This window comes from Poecilia mexicana, unplaced genomic scaffold (genome assembly GCF_051168715.1).
Source record: "Poecilia mexicana isolate PSO_F unplaced genomic scaffold, ASM5116871v1 scaffold_19, whole genome shotgun sequence".
NCBI classification, from domain to species: domain Eukaryota; kingdom Metazoa; phylum Chordata; class Actinopteri; order Cyprinodontiformes; family Poeciliidae; genus Poecilia; species Poecilia mexicana.
The window spans coordinates 8,420,937-8,438,964 of record NW_028263388.1 but is presented as its reverse complement, the minus strand read 5'-3'; the positions used below and the strand labels follow the sequence as shown (position 1 = coordinate 8,438,964).

Below are 18,028 nucleotides of genomic sequence, written 5' to 3'. Positions count from 1 at the left end.
TGCATGACTGCAGAGGAGGAAGCTAAGAATATCTTACTTTCAGCGATTCTTTTGCTAATGAAATGCCACGTTTCGTTGTGGGAAAACCCTTGATAGAAATCTACCATCTTTCTTTCTCTAGAAAGTGAATTATTGCAAATATTTTTTTTTCCCCCCCAATCGTGGTCAGATCAGACAGAAAGTTGTCAGTGACTAAATATGCTTTGATCTGAACCGTTCTGCGGTAGATCTGAATTTATGTTTGGGGTCACTGGCCTGCTGAAAAGTGAGCATCTGTCTTTGGTCTTTTAGAACCTATAAAAGGTTTTCTTTGGGTTTTGCCAAAACCTCCATCCATCTTCCTATCAACCATATTTTCCATCCCTGCTGATAACAAGCATTACTGCCAGGAGCGGCGCTACAGGGAGGGAAGAAGGGGGCAACTGCCCCCTCAAATTTCACTTCCTTAAAAACATACTTATGTCCAGAAGCCTCGTATAGCCTTCAAATTAAATATTAATTCACCCCTACATTTTCTTAGGTAAAAGTAGCAATACTTCAACATATTTTTTTACTCAAGTAAAATTAAATAGTAGCTATCCAATAAATTCCTTTAAATGTTAGAAAGAGACCACTCAAGTACTGAGTAACTGTACAGTCATAACACCTGATGTGATATTTAGAAATTATGTCATCAGACTAACAAAAGCAGAAATTTAAGTGCAAATTCTGGTTATTTAAAGACCAAAATTATGCAAATAAATGATACAATAACAAATTAACTAAATGACAATGATTGTCTTTGTTTTCTTCCAAATTTTGTGATTTGTGGATTATTTCCACATACTTTCCCATCCTTCACTGAGGATACTTCACCCCACCAAGACCTCTTGCCACTCCGTTACCGCCCCTCCGTGTCAAAGCTCCTAGATTTGCCGTCACGTTATGATTTGGCTGCCACTATGTTTGAAGTAGATCTGATCTGAATAGAGCAACTTCTTCCACATAACACAGTTCCTGTCTCCTTTATGGTTCATGTGGTGAACATGAAATTGAACTTTTTATGGCGTTTTTCGTACTAATCACCCACAAAGGACAGATTTGTAGAGTGTACAACTAATAAAAATCCCAACCTGTGTCCTGTGTTTGTTGGTCTTCATGATGCTGTTTGTTCATTAATATTCTGAATGTTTGAATGAATGCTTGAGAGTGGGATGTGGCTCAACTACTTTGAAAGGTCTTCACACATTCAGTTCATTTAACAGAACCTAAATCTAAATGAATCCGATTTTTGTTTTGAAGGTTACCAAAGAACAATGTTTTGAAATTGGTGTGGTAATTGCTCATTTCAGTGTTTTCTTCTTTGGCGTGTGGCCTTAACTTGGATCAACTCTGTTTCAAAGTCTGCAGGAAGGAAGTGTCCTGCACAAAACTGCTAATTCTTTAAAGCTGTTCTGCGAAGGCGTCATCCTTTATTTTACTGGTTAGAAATAACAGAAGGAGCAGTTTTAGTGCATTTTTTTGATCATGGACTAAACAGTTTGCGACGAGGTTTCAGGAAAAGGCAAAGTGCTTTTGCAGGACGCTGTGTCTGACTCACTTTTAAGTGCTTCATACTCGGTGTCCTAAAGTCGCCAATTTTCACGTCAACACTTTCCCAGTCAGTCCGTTTCTGTTTAATTTGAATTTAGAAATGTAGAGGAAGTGCATTGGTCTCTTTTCCGACTGAGTCCTTGTCTCTCAGGAGCAATGAAAAAGGGACCAGCGTGGCTTGTTTACGCAGCATCTCATTGCACCTGTCCACCCTCTTTAGCTGGGATTATGGCAAAGAGCTCTTTAAAGACCGTAACCATTTCCCCGTCTGGGATGTTCACATCTTGTACGTTTCTCTTTGTGGTGACAGTGGTCGGGGTTGCGGCCTTGAAAGATGAGAGAGGAGGTTTAAAATTGGCTCGGCGCTCCACCCAGGCACGAGAGCGAGGGGGACTCCCTCCTCGTCTTCCTCCTCGTATTTGAGGATATGGTTAGGTGGCTCCGAGGTTCTGTCAGAAAGATGGAGTGAAGCTTTTTCTCTCTCCTTCTGTTGCCATTGCAAGATGGTGAGCCAAGCTCAAGTACATTCAGAACGCTTATTTTAGCAAACCCTGATAACCTTTTCCCTCAAACAGTTATTTATAGCAACTGTAATCATTTTTTTTTATTTTTACCTGTCTTTGCCATTGTTACTCTAAAGTTCAGTTTTATTAGTGTGTTGTGTTATGACAGTGCCATGGTAACAAAGCAGCATGGGTGGGTGAGGGTTGCGTGTCTTTGTCTTTCTTTCTTTCTTTGACTTTTTCCTTCCTGTGTTGCGGGGTGCTGCGGTTTGCTCACAGTCTCCGCTTGTCCCAGTCTGATTGTGATGGTGTTTGGGTGAGAGTGCGGTGTGTGCACACCTTGCCAAATCCATCCAATTTCATGTTTATTCAAAAACTTGGACAATCTTTCATGGTGTATTTGACAAACTGATCAGGAAAGGTGCTGAGGTGTATTTATCTTAAACATCCAAAGTGTAAATTTGAGTCTTTTTCCTGTTTCCTTGCCACAGTAGATGGGTTTCTGTCACTACGAGCAACAGGAGGCAGCATCAGAGACCTCTGTCATATGGTTATGAATAAAATATAGCTCAGATAGAGCTAACTGGGTCATTTTTTTCCCCTGCTTCTTGAATCCTAAATAAGGGATGCCTCCCGTTACTCAGGCTGTGCCGCGGACAATAAGTCGATGCGGTAGGTGAGTGGAGATCGAGTCTTCTTCAGTCGGCCGTTCGGTGTAAAAAAATCATGTTTGCAAAATGAGGAAATTTTGGACTTAGAAAATAAATCCGTGCCTCTAAAGAGTAAAAGGCGAATTCAAAATTCAAATTTTATTATCTTTATTATGAATTCATATAATTTAAGTCACATATAATAGGCATATTCTGGTTTAGATTTCCTTTATTCATACATTTTTTTTTTCAGTAATTTCTCCATAAAAGTGTGGGGGACTTTTTCTGCCATAATCCAAAAGCACACGTTTTCAGTCTGAAAGCAGGATTTCATGTCTTTAGTTCTCAAAATTTTTAATATGTTTGCTTACATTTTTATTTTGAAAGCAGGACTTCATGTCATTCCTCTCAGAACTTGTAATGCTTGTACTCAAAACTTCTCCTCCCGCTCAGACATAGTCTCTGCTCGCACTACAAAACATTCTGCTTGCTTCTGGAACAAAAACGCTGAGGCCGTTGCTTCTCCCTGCATCCAGTGGGTGGCGCAGGTTGATACAATTGATAGTAGCCACACAGGCACACCCGCTAGAAGGAAACAAGCGCACCCAGTACAACACTTTTCATTCTATTGGCTGAGAGGTTGCCAGGCGACGGTGCCTTTTTTTTCCAGCAGCAAGCAGAGAACGTTTCGTAAGCGAGCAGAGAGTCCGTCTCGTCATCCAAATCATTTTTAATAGCAAGAGAGAGGAAAGAGAAAATCTTTCAAATCACACAAATGGAAATGATCAATGTCGTTTTAATTTATCGTGCGATTAATTGATTTATTACTTATTGCGACAGGCCTACAAATTTGAATGCAAAGCCTCTAGAATGAAATCTTCCATTCAGACAGGCTCTTCATGAAGCCCCACCATCCAGTGTACAGGGAAAATATTTTAATAAAGCAATTCCCTTTATCCAATAAGATACAATATATTTCAGCAGTATTATCCGGTGTTTCCTTCAGTATCGATCGGGGTTTATGAGAAGAGAGAGGAGTAACTGATACACATGTGGCCTGTGAGGAGAGGCTCCGGCCTAATGCTGCTCATCCCGCCTGAAGTCACAGCCTGCTGCCGGTTATACCCTCTCCGCCTGTGTCATTTGAGCTGATGGGCTTGGCTCAGCTGCTTCCTTTCTCTGCTAAGCGGGGATAAATAGAGCAGAGTAGCCGAAAGGCTCTAATTCAATAAAAGCTCCTCGCATGTCTTCCCCAGCCCTAGTCAAAGCAAGAATAGCCAGAGAGAAGTAAATAAAAGAGAGCTCTTGTCTTTTATGAGCCTTTTTCAGCTGGAACTTTGACACAAAGCACAGATTTGAGTTACAGTACCCACAAATGGCTTCACAGGCTTCGGTTGATTAATTGGGAGGTGAAATAGAGCCAAGGAAATGAGATCTTGCACTAAAAGCGACGTATGTCCAGCTTCCTGTAACAGCAGGAGTTTCATTATGATCTAGTCTGTTTATTTAAGACTTGGAGCTATTTAGGGTTTCCATTTCTGCAAAGGTCATCCAGTAACTTATCTCGTTCTTCTGCCTTTATTTATCATCAATTTGTATATCTGCTCTCATCTGTATATCTGATGAGAGCAGCTATAGAGCTCTCATCACATTCGTACTTTGTCTTTTTCGCTTTCTTTTTAAAGCCACTCACATTCCATGTGTCACGTGAACACAAGAGTTGCTCAAAACTGTGAAGCAGAGGAGGGAAAAAAATAAACATTTTCCCCACAAATCCAAATCTAAAAATGTCATGCTTGGATTTCTGAAGCAGACTTAAGTTATAGGTTAGGTTATGAATATCTCTACTGGCACCATTCCGGTTTACGTGGCTGTAAACCTAAGTTGACAGGTGGTTTATTAAGAGAGTTGGTCAGAGAAGCAGAGGACTTGCTAGAAGAGAACATGTTTGACACACAGCAGACATGTTGGAGACGGCTGTTCTGGTCCGATGCAAATAAAACAAAACATTTTGGCTTATATTCAACATGGCGTGTGTGGCCAAATACAAAAAAAAAAATTCTGTATATCACCATAAACATGCATGGTGATATATATTATACATCAGGCTTTTCTCTTAGTGGGGCCAATGGAGCCAGTCAGAATAAACAGGAAAATGAATGTATCTGATACCAAACGAATGTGGATTTTAAGAAACATTCACACCAGCCTTGTTTATTCCGCTTTATTCAATTGATCAGTCAAGTTTATTTGTATAGCACATTTCAACAGCATGGCAGTTCAAAGTGCTTTACACTGTAGAAACACAAAAATAAAGTCAGGAAAACAACTTGTAGTCGACTAGAGTTCATTTGGAGAGAAATGCGTAATCAAACTCTGAAGCGCCGCCTTCAAACCTCGGTTCGGTTGAAGTGAACTTTGCTGTGGTTTGAATGAATATGTGAACGCCAAGCAGACTGGAGACTCTTCCAACAGCTGGAGGTGGATCAAAGCGCAGGGCATTCTGGGTAAATATAACCGTGAGTCGAGCACTAGTAGTAGAAATGGTGAAGACAAAAAAGAAATTCTACAATAAAATTTGACAAAGTTTTATTTTGTTTACGTTTCGTAAAGAAGGACGTTGCGCTGAAGTCTTCTTCAGAGGTTTTCATGTTGTTTCCTTCAGTGGTTCTAGGTGCAGCGCCACCACAGGCGAGGGGGTGAACTTGTTTCTCAAAGAGTTTGGATTGTTTGACACTTCGCAGTGTGAAAGCGAAATGCACCAGCTTTCCCCACTCGGACCGAGTCTATCACATTATCGGGTGTGAAAACACCCTAAAATGTTACACTTATTGTGTTCGTCTGTCACATAAACGACAGTGAAACAGTAAACTGAAGTTTTGTTTTTTTTTGTAATTTTATGATGAACATGAAACTCTAAACATCCTCTTAATGAGAGGATGAACAACAACAAGAGCGTCTTCAGTCAGAGGCTTCTTGAAATACACTGTAATACTGACTGCTACAGGAGCTCCTTCCAGCTCATACCATCTCTGAAGAAACTTGGATAATACAAATTAGAAGAGTTAATTTTCCTCTGGGATTACTAAAGGATGTTTGAAGTGAATTGAATTGAATTTAGAAATCGAAGTTAGAAAAGTCTGAGTGTGTTTTTTTTTTTTATTACCATCTGCAAGAAATGCCAAGTTTGCATCTGTAGATGGAATCACTTCTTCTTATTCCTTCCCACTAATAGTTGCAACTGTTTCCTAATGCTTCCTATACTCTCTTCCCCCTCCCCACCTCCTTCCTTCAGAGACCACATGGGAGAGGCCGTCCAGCGTCCCCGGGACCCCCAAGAGCTCCATCCGACACAAGAACTCTCTGCCAGCAGGTGCTTTAACTGCGCTCTCTTCTACTCCGTTTCTTTCACTTCAACTTCCTCAAGTGTCAGTGCCCCGGGGCTGGGAATTCTCCTAAGATTCCACGGTGGCACAAAGCCCCGGCTCATGCTCGCCACACACAGACGCTTCCTGTGACTAACTTTATCTGCAGCCGCAAACTGAGGAACTGAGGAGTCCTCTGTCTCCCGCTTTGGCCCTGCTCCTAAAGGCGAACGGGCAGAAAGAGGCAGGAAGGTTCTCTGGATGTTTCCACATACGGAAACAAACTTCATTCACTCATTCAGCTCCCTTGTTAGGAAGAAATAGCCAGAGCACCGCAGTCTGAACGGTAAAGTTTCGAAGATTTACTTTCGGGAGTAATGCTTAGAGAAGGACAGCGTGATGAGTGAAAGATCGAATTTGACCCCATGAGGAAGTGGGACAATAAATCAATAACATATACTGATATACTGCAATCGATATTAACACATCTGATAGAATATTTTACCACTCCGATCCAGAACTGCACAGCATTCTGGGGGATGTAGGCAGAAATGACTTCATACTGTTTCAGCACACTTTTAGCTTAATGCATTTGCTTCTGGAAAAGTAGCTAATATTCTTATGGGTTGTTTGGTTAAGGCTATGTTAGCTTCTAGCTAAACAGCTACATTGTAGTAGCTTGTAAATGTTTTGCTTGTCCATAATTGTTTATATAGCAGGTTTCTGTGGCTTCAGCTTAACTCTGCGTTGAAACATCACAAACAACAAGTCAGAATTAATTCTGACTGTGAGAGTTGGAGTTTCACAGTCATTATCTTTAGGATTGCACCTTGATAACTAAAACCAGTGTGGAAAACGTTTTTCTGTCTCATTTATTCGTGCAGTGAATGGTTTCCACTCGGGCAGCAGCCCCATGCATCACGGTGACCATTCACACAACAGCCTGGTTAGGAAGAGCAGCACTGAGCCCCAGGTAAACCCTCATCGCTTTTGTTATTTTGTGTTTGGCATTTCTTTGTTTTCTTTGTTTTGTTTGATTTTTTTTTCAATTTGGTAACAATTCAAGACAGATTTGAATCATTTTAAGCTACTTCCTTGAAATCTGTATCATCTCAGCGATTAAAACCCACTATGTCCAGGAATCTTTTCTGTAAGTCCACTCTTGTTAAATCTTTGATTTTCTTTTTGGTCAGGATTAAACCGCCTCTCTCTTTCCCCTCATTAAATAAGCTGATGACCGTAGAAGCTGATTAAACCCTCCTACAGTATCTTTTCCCTTGATCATAATTAGCCTAGTAGTCATGGAGATATTACACACCATCCGCCCACAGTCAATGTCTCCATACTCCTCTTACTTTATAGTCATACATTCAATTATAGGGAGCAGATCTAAAAAGATCTCTCCAGTGAGTCCTGGGTCTGCCTCTCAAGGAGATGTTTAAGACACGTTCTTAGTAACCCATCTAGAGAGCGTCCCGACCAAAAGCGACTCCTGTAATATTTGGAAAAGCTGCAGCGTCACTCCACAACGCTCATGCCTGTAGCTGTTAGTTTCAAAGTAGACCTGCTGGTAGCTTTGCGATGTTAGGCTCTCACTCAGTACTACCAAAACAAACTTAACCTCCTCCACATGAGGCAGTAACCTAATCCGAAAGCAGAGGCAGTAATCCACCTTTTTCTAACTTAAAACTACGCCTTTAGATTTGGAGGTGCTAATCCTCAACCAGGAGAATCCACTGATTGTTACAAATAAAAGTCAGGAAGGCCAGCAGGACCTTATCATTTTAAAAAAAGCAAAGATCAGAAGTCTGAGAGTTTCTGCTCAGTGTCTTTGCCTGGAAATTCTGTTCATTAACAGAATTTGGACCAAATGATAAACCTAAATTTGATTTAGTTTGAACAAGTCTGGCTTATTATGGCCAATGTAAACCAAATGCTACTCCCAAAGTATCCTGCAAGACTCTACAAAAGACATGCTCTCGACTCCTTTCCAAGTCAACAAACCAGGCATCCTTAAAGGTCCTTGTATCCTCCAATGTTCCACAGACACAAACTCAACTGGTTCTCCTGAAATTAAAGATTCAGCTGCCATGGGACTCCTTGAGGAAAGCCCTTAATGTTCTTTTTGGATCCCCAGGGTCTTTCACCATGGTGTTTTCTAATGAAGTCACTGACTCGCCACCAGTGATGGGTCTGTCCCTCAAGTTTCTCTATCTTTTACCAACTGAAAGCTGTATCAGCTGGTTTGAGAAGAACCTCAAAGTCCACCTTTTTATTGCTTCAATATCCATAATTGATTTCAGCAGCACCCATTTACCACAGTACACCATGTTGGTGAATCAGTGGTTTATGTCGGACAGCTTTTTCTGGTATTACAGACTAAGTATTGAAATATGCCCTTATAAAGATACATCTCTGTTGCATTTGAACTCGCACCTAGATACTTTATTTCAGTTCTCTACCGAAGTGATTGAAATGACAGACACACACACACACACACACACACACACACACACACACACACACACACACACACACACACACACACCCCCACACACACACACACAGATATGCATACTCCCGCACAAAAGAGAGCGAGAGAGAGCAATCATTCTTTGCTTTGCTCTGCAGAACTATCTCCACACACACACAAACATCGGCAGCACAAGAACAGAATGCACTAGTCGGACTCATTCGGCCACCGCATAGAAAACAACTTTGATCACATTGCATGTTTGTTGGGAGTGACAGAGTGTTGGTGTCGCGCGGTCATGTCTGACGCAGAGGACCGGAGCTTTGACGGAGTGTTCCTCTTCTCTTTGCAGAGCCCGGGATCAACATCACCGACCAGGAAACAGAACAAGGAGACAACAGTTACGGTGAGTTTTGATGGTTGGAAAAAATGGCTAACTGAGCAACTCCTGAAAAGCAGCTCTGCACCTTTATTCCCTTTGTACCAAACTTTACACTTGGCACAATGGACTGAGTTTTTTTCCTGAAAACTCCCAAACCCAAACTCATCTATTGGTTTGCCAGACAAAGTGGGATAGTTAATCAGTCAGACAAACATGTCTGCATCGAACACTTTGGCGATGTAAGGCTTATGTACAGCTACCTGGTCATGGTAACCGATTCAATGAAGCTGTTTTTCGGTTAATTTCAAGGCTACATGAAGTTGGAAGTCTGTAGCTATTGACTGCAGAAAGTTGGTAATATTTGCAAACAATGAATCTCAGCATCCTCCATGATGTTACACGTCTTACCTGAGTTCCACCTTGCATTTATCTCTCTAACAGTTGACTGTAGATTATTTAGTAGTGAACAGGACTTGCTCTGCAGGTGGCATCCTATCAAAGTTCCACGCTGGAGTTCACTGATCTCCTGAGAACGACCCATGAGATGGTTGTAGAAGAATCTAGGTGCTTTATTTATTACATATGTGGCAATGAAAGTGATTGGATTACCCAAATTCAATAATTTGAAAGGGTGACCCAATAGTTTTGACAAAATTAGTGTAAAGGTGTTTTCACAGCTTGTAGTATGGTAGAGGCCGTTCGAGTGGAGATGAAAAGTGCAACATTTGTTACATTTTCATCTGGTGCAGTTCACTTTCACACCGCATTGTCTCAAACGAACCAAAACTTGTTCCTCCTGTAGCCTGTGGCGATGATGCACCAAGAACTACTGAAGAAGACATGAGTGCAACTTCTGTTTCCATAAAATACAAACAAAAATGGAGTAGTGTAAGATTTTAGCATTTGTAGATTTTTTCTTCTTCTCTTCGGAAAGAGTTTGGTATGAACCCAGAACCCAGAATGCCCTATAGTTCGCTTCCTGCTTTCGGAGCGATCTCCGGTCTGCTTGGCATTCACCATTCGAACCGCACCAGAGTTTACTTTAACTGAACTGAGACTTAGGTTTTTAGGCTTTCTTGATCCACATCAGACTTCAAATGCGTATTCACACCTCAAACAACTAGGCTTTCTAGGCAAACAAACTAGAGTTTGGTTCAAGTGGAGTAAACGGGGCTGGTGTGAATGCACCTTGAGTTTAAACGTTCACGTCCACCGTTGCCTTGTAAAGCCTTGTTTCATGGTGGCACATTTGCTTTGTCTAAGCAACAGTTTGTTGTTTTAACAGAACATTTTGAGCACTTCACATTTTTTTTTCACACTTGAGCTGTCAGCCTTCCGACTCTGTTTGGAATCTTTAAACATCAACATGTGGTATGCTGAAACGGCCCAGCTGTGTGAATCTCACAGTCATCGCATGACCCTTGGCAGCAGTCAGTTCGCACATACCGCTTAACAGCTGACAACGTTTTAGTCCGTTCGAGATGTCTGATTCCCCCTGCCAAATTCTGTCTGGGCATGTGGGCTGATAAAAATTACTAACATTACCAAATTAGTTTGGGATTTCAGCAACAAGGTTCATTTAGCTATTTTAAAGGAACTCCTTGGGAGTTCTGTTCGGAGTGATGGGAGTCACTCTGCTGCCACAACACGTGCATTTTCTATGTGGAATGTTGTCTTTTTCATTTTGATCTCCTGTGTTAGCGAATTAGCACCAGCTCCTGTAACGTACACACAGCAGTCTTGGCTGAAGCTGTGCTTCACCCACGTCTAGTTTGTTTTTCACATGTGAGGTAGGTGCAAAGGAAAGCTCTTTCCAGCAAGACCAAAAGGATGAAAGTCTCACTGTATTGTATTTTCATGAGCCATAAAACATCTTAGGCCACTTCTGTTTGTGCTAATTGCAAATGCACAAAACAAACAAACAAAAAAAAGTAGCTGCACAGCTGTAGATGCACACACAGCTGGTTCAGTGAAGCGTCTGGTGAGAAACTGGTGGTGGCTTTCTGAAACTTTCCCATGTGGACAACTGGAACATGCAGCCACTGCAGACCTAAGACGGAGGGGACGGGCATTTTAAACAAGCATGCAGTTGGAAAATCACTGCCAATTGTCCTGTTAATAACCAAGGCCCCACTCTAGCAACACGTGACTGTGGAAAATGACTGACAATCACACTTTTCACAGTGGATGCTTATTTAGCAGTTTAATCATGAAGTGGTAATTACAGTTCTTCACATCGGCTTTAGAGCATGTTCATTGTAAGACTTTAAGTTCTAAATATATCTGAGAGGCGCAATCAGCATAACACATCTCACGAAGTGCAAACGATAGCAGCAGCTTTGTGACTTTGGCTGTATCTTATTGTTGTTTACAAGAAATGAAGAATGAGTCTGTTGACCTGCTGTAATTATAAATCTGTTTTGGCTAATTCTGCAAGACGCTGGTATTTTGTTGAGTATCGTCTCCACTTACTTTGTGTATCAGTAAGTTGAGTCAGAGTAAGGAATCATTTGAATATTGAGCATAAACTGTTCAAATGATCATATAGACAAATGATTATTGCTGGATGTAACATATAATATTATTAGACAATTACTGTTTGTGGTTTTTGTATCGATGCTTGTTTTGTTTCTTGGTGAAATTGAAAGAATTGTTCATCCACTGTAGCTAAACTTAAATAGTTTAACTATTTAAGTTGAATATATATCAATAGTAATATATATATAGTATATTAATACTATATTGGTAGGTGTAATTATTATATGTATGTAAAGATTACACAGGTGGATAAGGAGTGAGAATTTTGAAAAGTTTATTCTTCAACCCAATATGAACACGTTTAGGTGTTAAAAAAACAACCTGAATTCGTCAAACCGAGATTTATAAATTAGTTACATTTGAAACCGGAAGTTCACATACACCGAATAAATTGTCTTGGCACCGGGGCACCCCACACCTTTCAGATTTAGTTTAGAAAAATAAACTAAAAATATATCTAAATTTAAGATTATGCAGTACTTTTTATTTTCTGTTGTATAAAATATCAATAAGGTGCATTTACGTTTGTAGTTTAATTGTCACAACGGAAATGGGTGTTAGAAATTTGGGCATAATTCATATCAATGACTCTCACTCTTCGTCTATCAAGGAATATGTGTCAAACAAATGTATCCCATCTCCTTCTGTCATTGGAGATCTTTACAAAAGGAAGCTGGGGTTTTGTTTAAAGCCCCTTTAGCCCGTTACCTCTACTGAGGAGGTGTTTCCCTCTGAGAAATTATAACACATATTCCAAAGTAAACTTGGAAAAGAGGCTTTTTACTCCTTTTTTTCTCATGGCAGTTTGAATATTGCTTCTGGAAAAGTCATCAGCAGACCTCTGCTGCTTACCAGCTTCCTCTGCAAACACAGGCTGTGCCAACGGACTGCCACTGACGTTTTGTTGAAACAAAGCTGTGCATCTTCCCTGCAGGCTGAGGAAGACGGAAGATATGATTATGAAGATGCATTTTCTGTTTTGTTTTTTTTTCTTTTTTTTTCTGGGGGATATTTCATTGGACGCCTCCGATGTAAAAAGATGTAAAGAGAAAAACAACTTTAGGGATATTTTTGGTACCCTTGCAGTTTACTGAAACTTATTTCTCCTTCTCCTTAAACGTGGTTTAATTAAAAGCAGCTATTTATGCTTTTTGCGTGTGATAGAGCGAATCATCGCAACCACATTTTGATCAGACGTATAACATTGGTGACTCTGGGGAAGAAAACAGACAAACTGCTGTTAACTTTTGCAGGACAATTTAAAAAGCAATATTAGGTAATCCAGGATGTTGGTTGATAAATTTGCAGTGTTGTGTCAGAACACCAGCGCGACACGTACTGAAAATACCTTCCCTAAGATTAATAAGAACGGGAAGCATAAGTGAGCTGTGTCGTATTTAAATCAGTCTCTTTGGTTTGCCGTGTCCTGGTTGCAGAGAGAGAGTGAAAACTAAAGACGCATGTATGCATGCAAATGCATTCATCTCAGTCAGTCAGAATATCTTCAAAAAGTTACTTTCTTTCTGAAATTAAACTTTAAAATAGTGAAGTTAAAATGTTGTATAGATTAATAATACTTAAAGTTGTATTTTCCAGGCATTTATTTCTATTAGTGTTTAGAATTTGGGTTTACAGCTCATAAAAACTCAAAATTCAGTTTCCCTGTAAAACCTCCACATTAAAAAGGAAATATTTTTATAAAGTTATAGACTGCTGTGTTTTGACCGTAATCATGGGGAAACTGCTGACTTGACGGTTCTTCGGCTGAAAGACGAGTTTAAAGAAACTGGCTTTTCGCAGAGTGCTGCATACAGGCATGTTGATGTAAAGTTTATTAAGTGAGTAAATAATTAAACTTTATCTACGGGTCAGAGGTCATTGGTCAAAACGCAACAAAGTGTTATATAATAAAACAAATGTGTGGTGGAAACATCTGAGCTGCTTGAGGAAAGCGCCTCTGCTGACGAGCTTTATGGAGACGCAGATGTAATTTTCCAATTCCTTCTCTGTCGCTATTCTTAATAGCTCCAACACTCCAGTACGGATCCATCATCTCTGTCTCCATCCCACAGATCAACTGTGTGACGTTTCCGTCTCCAATCTTTATGGCCGAACAGCAGCTGCTGAAACCCGACGAGTGGAGCTACTGTGACTACTTCTGGGTACGTTTTCCTCAATGTCCTCTATGTTCATTTTCTGCATTTCAGTTTTCATAGCATTCTGAACAAAATAGGGATGGTTACAGCTCTCCGCTGTTTTACTTTGCTGTTCTTCCTTCAAACATGCCATAAGACGTGCAAGAGTTACCCCTCCATGATCCACTGTCATATTGTTTAGGACACAAGCTCTTGATCATACGCTCACTGTGTGGATGCAGAGTTGCGTCACTTCTAGATGTAAGTTGATGCTCTACAGAAGAGAATATTGGCTGTCTTTTGAAAAAAATGTAAGGATGTACAGTCTTTGAAATATACACAGAGACTTTTTTTTAGTAAGAATTACTGCATAACTGCTAATATAACTAAATAAATAGGTAACATTCATTAATTTGTTTCTTCATGTAGACCTTTACACATTGGTGACCAAACTGTGTCACAAAATCAATATAAAAAGTAAAATTTAAAATAGCAGAGGAAACAAAACAGAACAAACAAGGTAGATAAAATCAAAAGTGCCATCACATTTTTAGGCAATAAAAGCCTGAATAATAAGAAAGAAAAGTCTTGACTTAAAAAGGACAAGATCGAAGGTCTGATTTCACAGTTGAGGTGCGGCCAGAGAAAACTCTTGGTTGTAAATGTTGAATAGAAAATCTCAGTAACTCAACAACAAGACTGTTACAAGCTTTAAAAAGAAATAAGAAACTCTTAAAATCCACGATTAGTCAACATGGAGAAAATAGAAGCAGGTGTGATATGTTTTCGTTTGGGACTGGAGGTTAGCGTCGAGCCGCTACATGCTAAACATGTTGGATACAATAGTCAATTCTGGAACTGATGACAGCGTGAACGGCCGTCTGGGGGTCTCTACAGTTTAAAAAACCTCAGTTCAAAGGCGCAGATGGCAAAAAGAGAAAAACACTAATTCAAGCATCTATTTGAAACGAATTGAGCAAAATGAATTGTAGCATTAGCATTAGCCTTTAGCAGCAGGAATGTCTGGTGAAGGAGTAACAGTAGGCTGATGAAAACCTGCAGATAAACTCAAAAATATAGTTATAATTTTAAGTCATTTTAATGATTTAAAATTATTTTTATCCAACCAAGAAGTTCATCTCAATTTAGAGATTACATCAGGTTGGAGCAACTCCATGTCATCACCTTAATCTTTGTCTTACCTCACAGATTATCCATCAGATTCTAGTTCCAACAAAAAGCTGCATGAGGTTTTGCAGAGACATGTTTAAAAAGCCATCATCAAATCACCATCTGAACCTCTAAAGTGAATAAAAAGGCTTCACACGTTGGTTTCCCTTCTATTTGTTTCCATCTCTGGATTATTTCTCTCAACATTTTTTTTAATTCTGAAATACAGAGAAAATTATGGAGCGAAGTTGGAGATACTCTACGAGGGGAAACGAGTTGTGATGGAGGAGAAATTATAGACTCAGACTCTGCTGACAAAGTCCTTCCTGAGGGTGGAAAATCTCCAAGCTCCAAACGAGTCAGTGAGAACAAAAAAAAACCCAAACAAACAAAAATAACACCAGATCCTTTTCATCTTTCGACATGAGTCCACTCTGCAGACAGAGAGTCAGCGCCGGGCTGTTCTGTGATACAGAACACGGCACAGTGGGATGACACGGTACCAAGTAACGGGCTGGAACGCAGCGAGCCAGCGGGCCTCTGCTGCTCTGTTTGGACATCTCCCACCCCTGCAGTGTAATCTCTACCAGGTGCATGCCGCGCCTGCAGCACTCTGACACGCTGCAGTCACTTCCAGAGGGGGGGATGTTCTTCAAGAATGTTTTGGAAAAAGATTTCTCTCTGTAAAGGAAAAGCAAAATGCTTTTGAGAATTAGTAGAATTTATTTTTGTGTCACAAGATTCATCATCACAATCCTTAAAATTGCTTCTTCTCTGAATGAATATTGAAGTTAGGAAAGTTTGGTAGACTCGGACCAAAATTTCGGTCCGATTTCACGTCACACTGCGTCAAACAAACCAAACCTGTCGGAAAACCTTTTCCCCTCCTCACCTGTGGTGGCGCTGCGTCACGAACCTCTGAATGAAACAATATGAAAAGCTCTGAAGAAGACATGAGCGCAACTTCCTTCTTCACAAAATGTGAAACAAGAAATAGAGGTGTCAGATTTTAGCAGTTGAAGGATTTTGTTTTTAGTTAAAAAAAAAAAAAAAAAGACACAAACCATTTCTCCTGCTATCACTAGGCACAGGCGTTTGTTTTTGTTGTATTTACCCACGATGCCCTGCACTAAAATACACTTCCTGCTTTTGGGGTGACCTCTGGTCTGATTGCCATTCACATGGGCATTCAAACTGCACCAGAATTTACTTCAACCAAAATTAGACCTGGGTGTTTAGGTGGACCAGAGTTCTCTATTTTTGGGCCGCCTCATAGTTAGATGACGCATTCACACCTTCCTAAACCAACCGGAGTTTCTTGGCAAATAAACTAGAGTTCACTTAAACCGCACTAAGCAGGACTGGTGTGAATGATGCACCCTGAAATGCCCACCAATGCAAACTTGTAAAAATAAAGGTTTCCATTTACCCTCCTCCGATGTACCCACATATCATCACTGACTGTAAAGATGTGTAAGAAGAACCTCCATGTGTTTTATTGTGCTGGAACCGCATCGTCTCTAACCGATTACACGATCAAAGAGATCCCCGACACATCCACCTTTGGAGCCACCGTCCTCATGTCCTTCTGGTGGTTCTAGTTTAGCTTTTCTAGACGTTAATCCCATTTCTTTCAGATGATTTTCTGCAGTTTGCTCACAGATATTCACCCCATTTTCTGCGTTTTGTGTCCGGAACACGAGTTTAAATTGTCTGTTCTGACGGAAGTGAGGATGTTTCCCTTTTGCAGCCTTAATTTTGTGCTTATTTTTCAATCCAGATGACTTGCACCGATAAATCGTCCCAGATTTCCTTAAATTTGTGAGATTGGTTGCCGGTCGATACTCGTACATGAAATCTGTACGTGCGCGGTTGGTAACAGTCCCCCCACTTTTGTCAACTGAGGAACTTTATTGCTACATTTTGCAACTTTTTGAGACGAAAAATATTAATCGGCATTGGTCAAAATCAGAATTGGCAGGTCAAGCTTTTTAGAGATTGGTGATTGTTTGGAAAACTGCAATCTGTGCATGCCTGCTGGAAACGACCAACATCTTCTGTCCACACTCTGCTGAGAAGAACAGGCAGAAATGTCAATCTGTCGATGTGCAAAACTGGCGGAGACGTACCTCGGCTGCATTTTAATGTACCGTAGTTCTGATCTCATTGGTTCTTTTTCCTCAATGCATTTCTTGTGCACTTGCTGTGTTTATCTCACAGGCTGACAGGAAGGATCCCCAGGGCAACGGTTGCATCACTGGATTCGAGGTTCTGTTGCAGAAACAGCTCAAGGGTAAACAGATGCAGAAAGAGATGGCCGAGTTCATACGAGAAAGGTATCAGCTTTTATGATCTTCGGCACTGGGTTGTTTTTTATCACGTTACCATGAAAACCAAGCAGCTGTCATTAAACAAAACCATTTCCTCCTGTTTTGTTTTGCCTTTTTTCCTTCCTCCTTCTTCTGCTCATTTACGCATATCACTCCGTTTATTGCACAACAGAGGAAACGCAGATGGAAACCAAGTTTCATAAAAGCTGTGTTGTAATCGAGTTCTCTCCATCCCTCTCAGGATAAAGATAGAAGAAGAGTACGCCAAGAATCTCTCGAAGCTCTCGCAGATCCCTCTAGCAAGCCAGGAAGAAGGGTGAGTGACAGTGGGGGAAAAAAAAAAAAATCTAAATCTCTACACCCACCTATCGGTCTCAGAGGAGGCTGTCGCACACATGGCTGCATAAGTGAATATTTTCTAAAGAAACACATGTCAGAACTGTAGGAACGGTACGCCTGCCTGGCCTGCTTAGTTTACCGCTTTAAGCATGCGCAGATTTTGAGGTCCACACTTTTAGGGTCTGTAATTTGCAGCAATATCTTCATAATTTACTCCGTTGAAAGAAAGGAATAGTTAGAGTAGGTCAGAATATTTTCCTGAAATATTTATAAATCAAGAAATGATATTCAAGCAGGTCAAAGAAAGATAAATTTAGTTTAACTTTGCTTCTTCTCACTCCTTTTTGAATATTCTATTTTCTTTGTTTATTGTGCTTCTTTAAGTTTTATTTGATATTGTGAAACATGTTATTTTGTAAAATAGCATATATTTTTAATAAGGCATCATGTGCATATTTGAAATTAATAATAATAATAATAATAATATAAAAGAAGTTTGTTGCTCAAAGATCAGCAGTGCCTCTAGCATCTCTCGTCCATTTGTTGCTATTTTCTATTTCGCTTTACATTT

The 18,028-nt window shown here is 40.3% G+C and overlaps 1 protein-coding gene across 1 annotated transcript in view; it reads left to right on the top strand.

Moving 5' to 3' along the window:
• Window positions 1–18,028, top strand: part of gas7b (growth arrest-specific 7b) — a 56,676-nt gene that overhangs the window by 23,704 nt on the left and 14,944 nt on the right. The window contains exons 3-8 of the mRNA XM_014998756.2: window positions 6,021–6,098; window positions 6,975–7,063; window positions 8,916–8,969; window positions 13,556–13,645; window positions 17,009–17,124; window positions 17,360–17,434. Coding sequence (XP_014854242.2) covers window positions 6,021–6,098; window positions 6,975–7,063; window positions 8,916–8,969; window positions 13,556–13,645; window positions 17,009–17,124; window positions 17,360–17,434 — 502 coding nt within the window. The remainder of the gene's footprint in view (window positions 1–6,020; window positions 6,099–6,974; window positions 7,064–8,915; window positions 8,970–13,555; window positions 13,646–17,008; window positions 17,125–17,359; window positions 17,435–18,028) is intronic.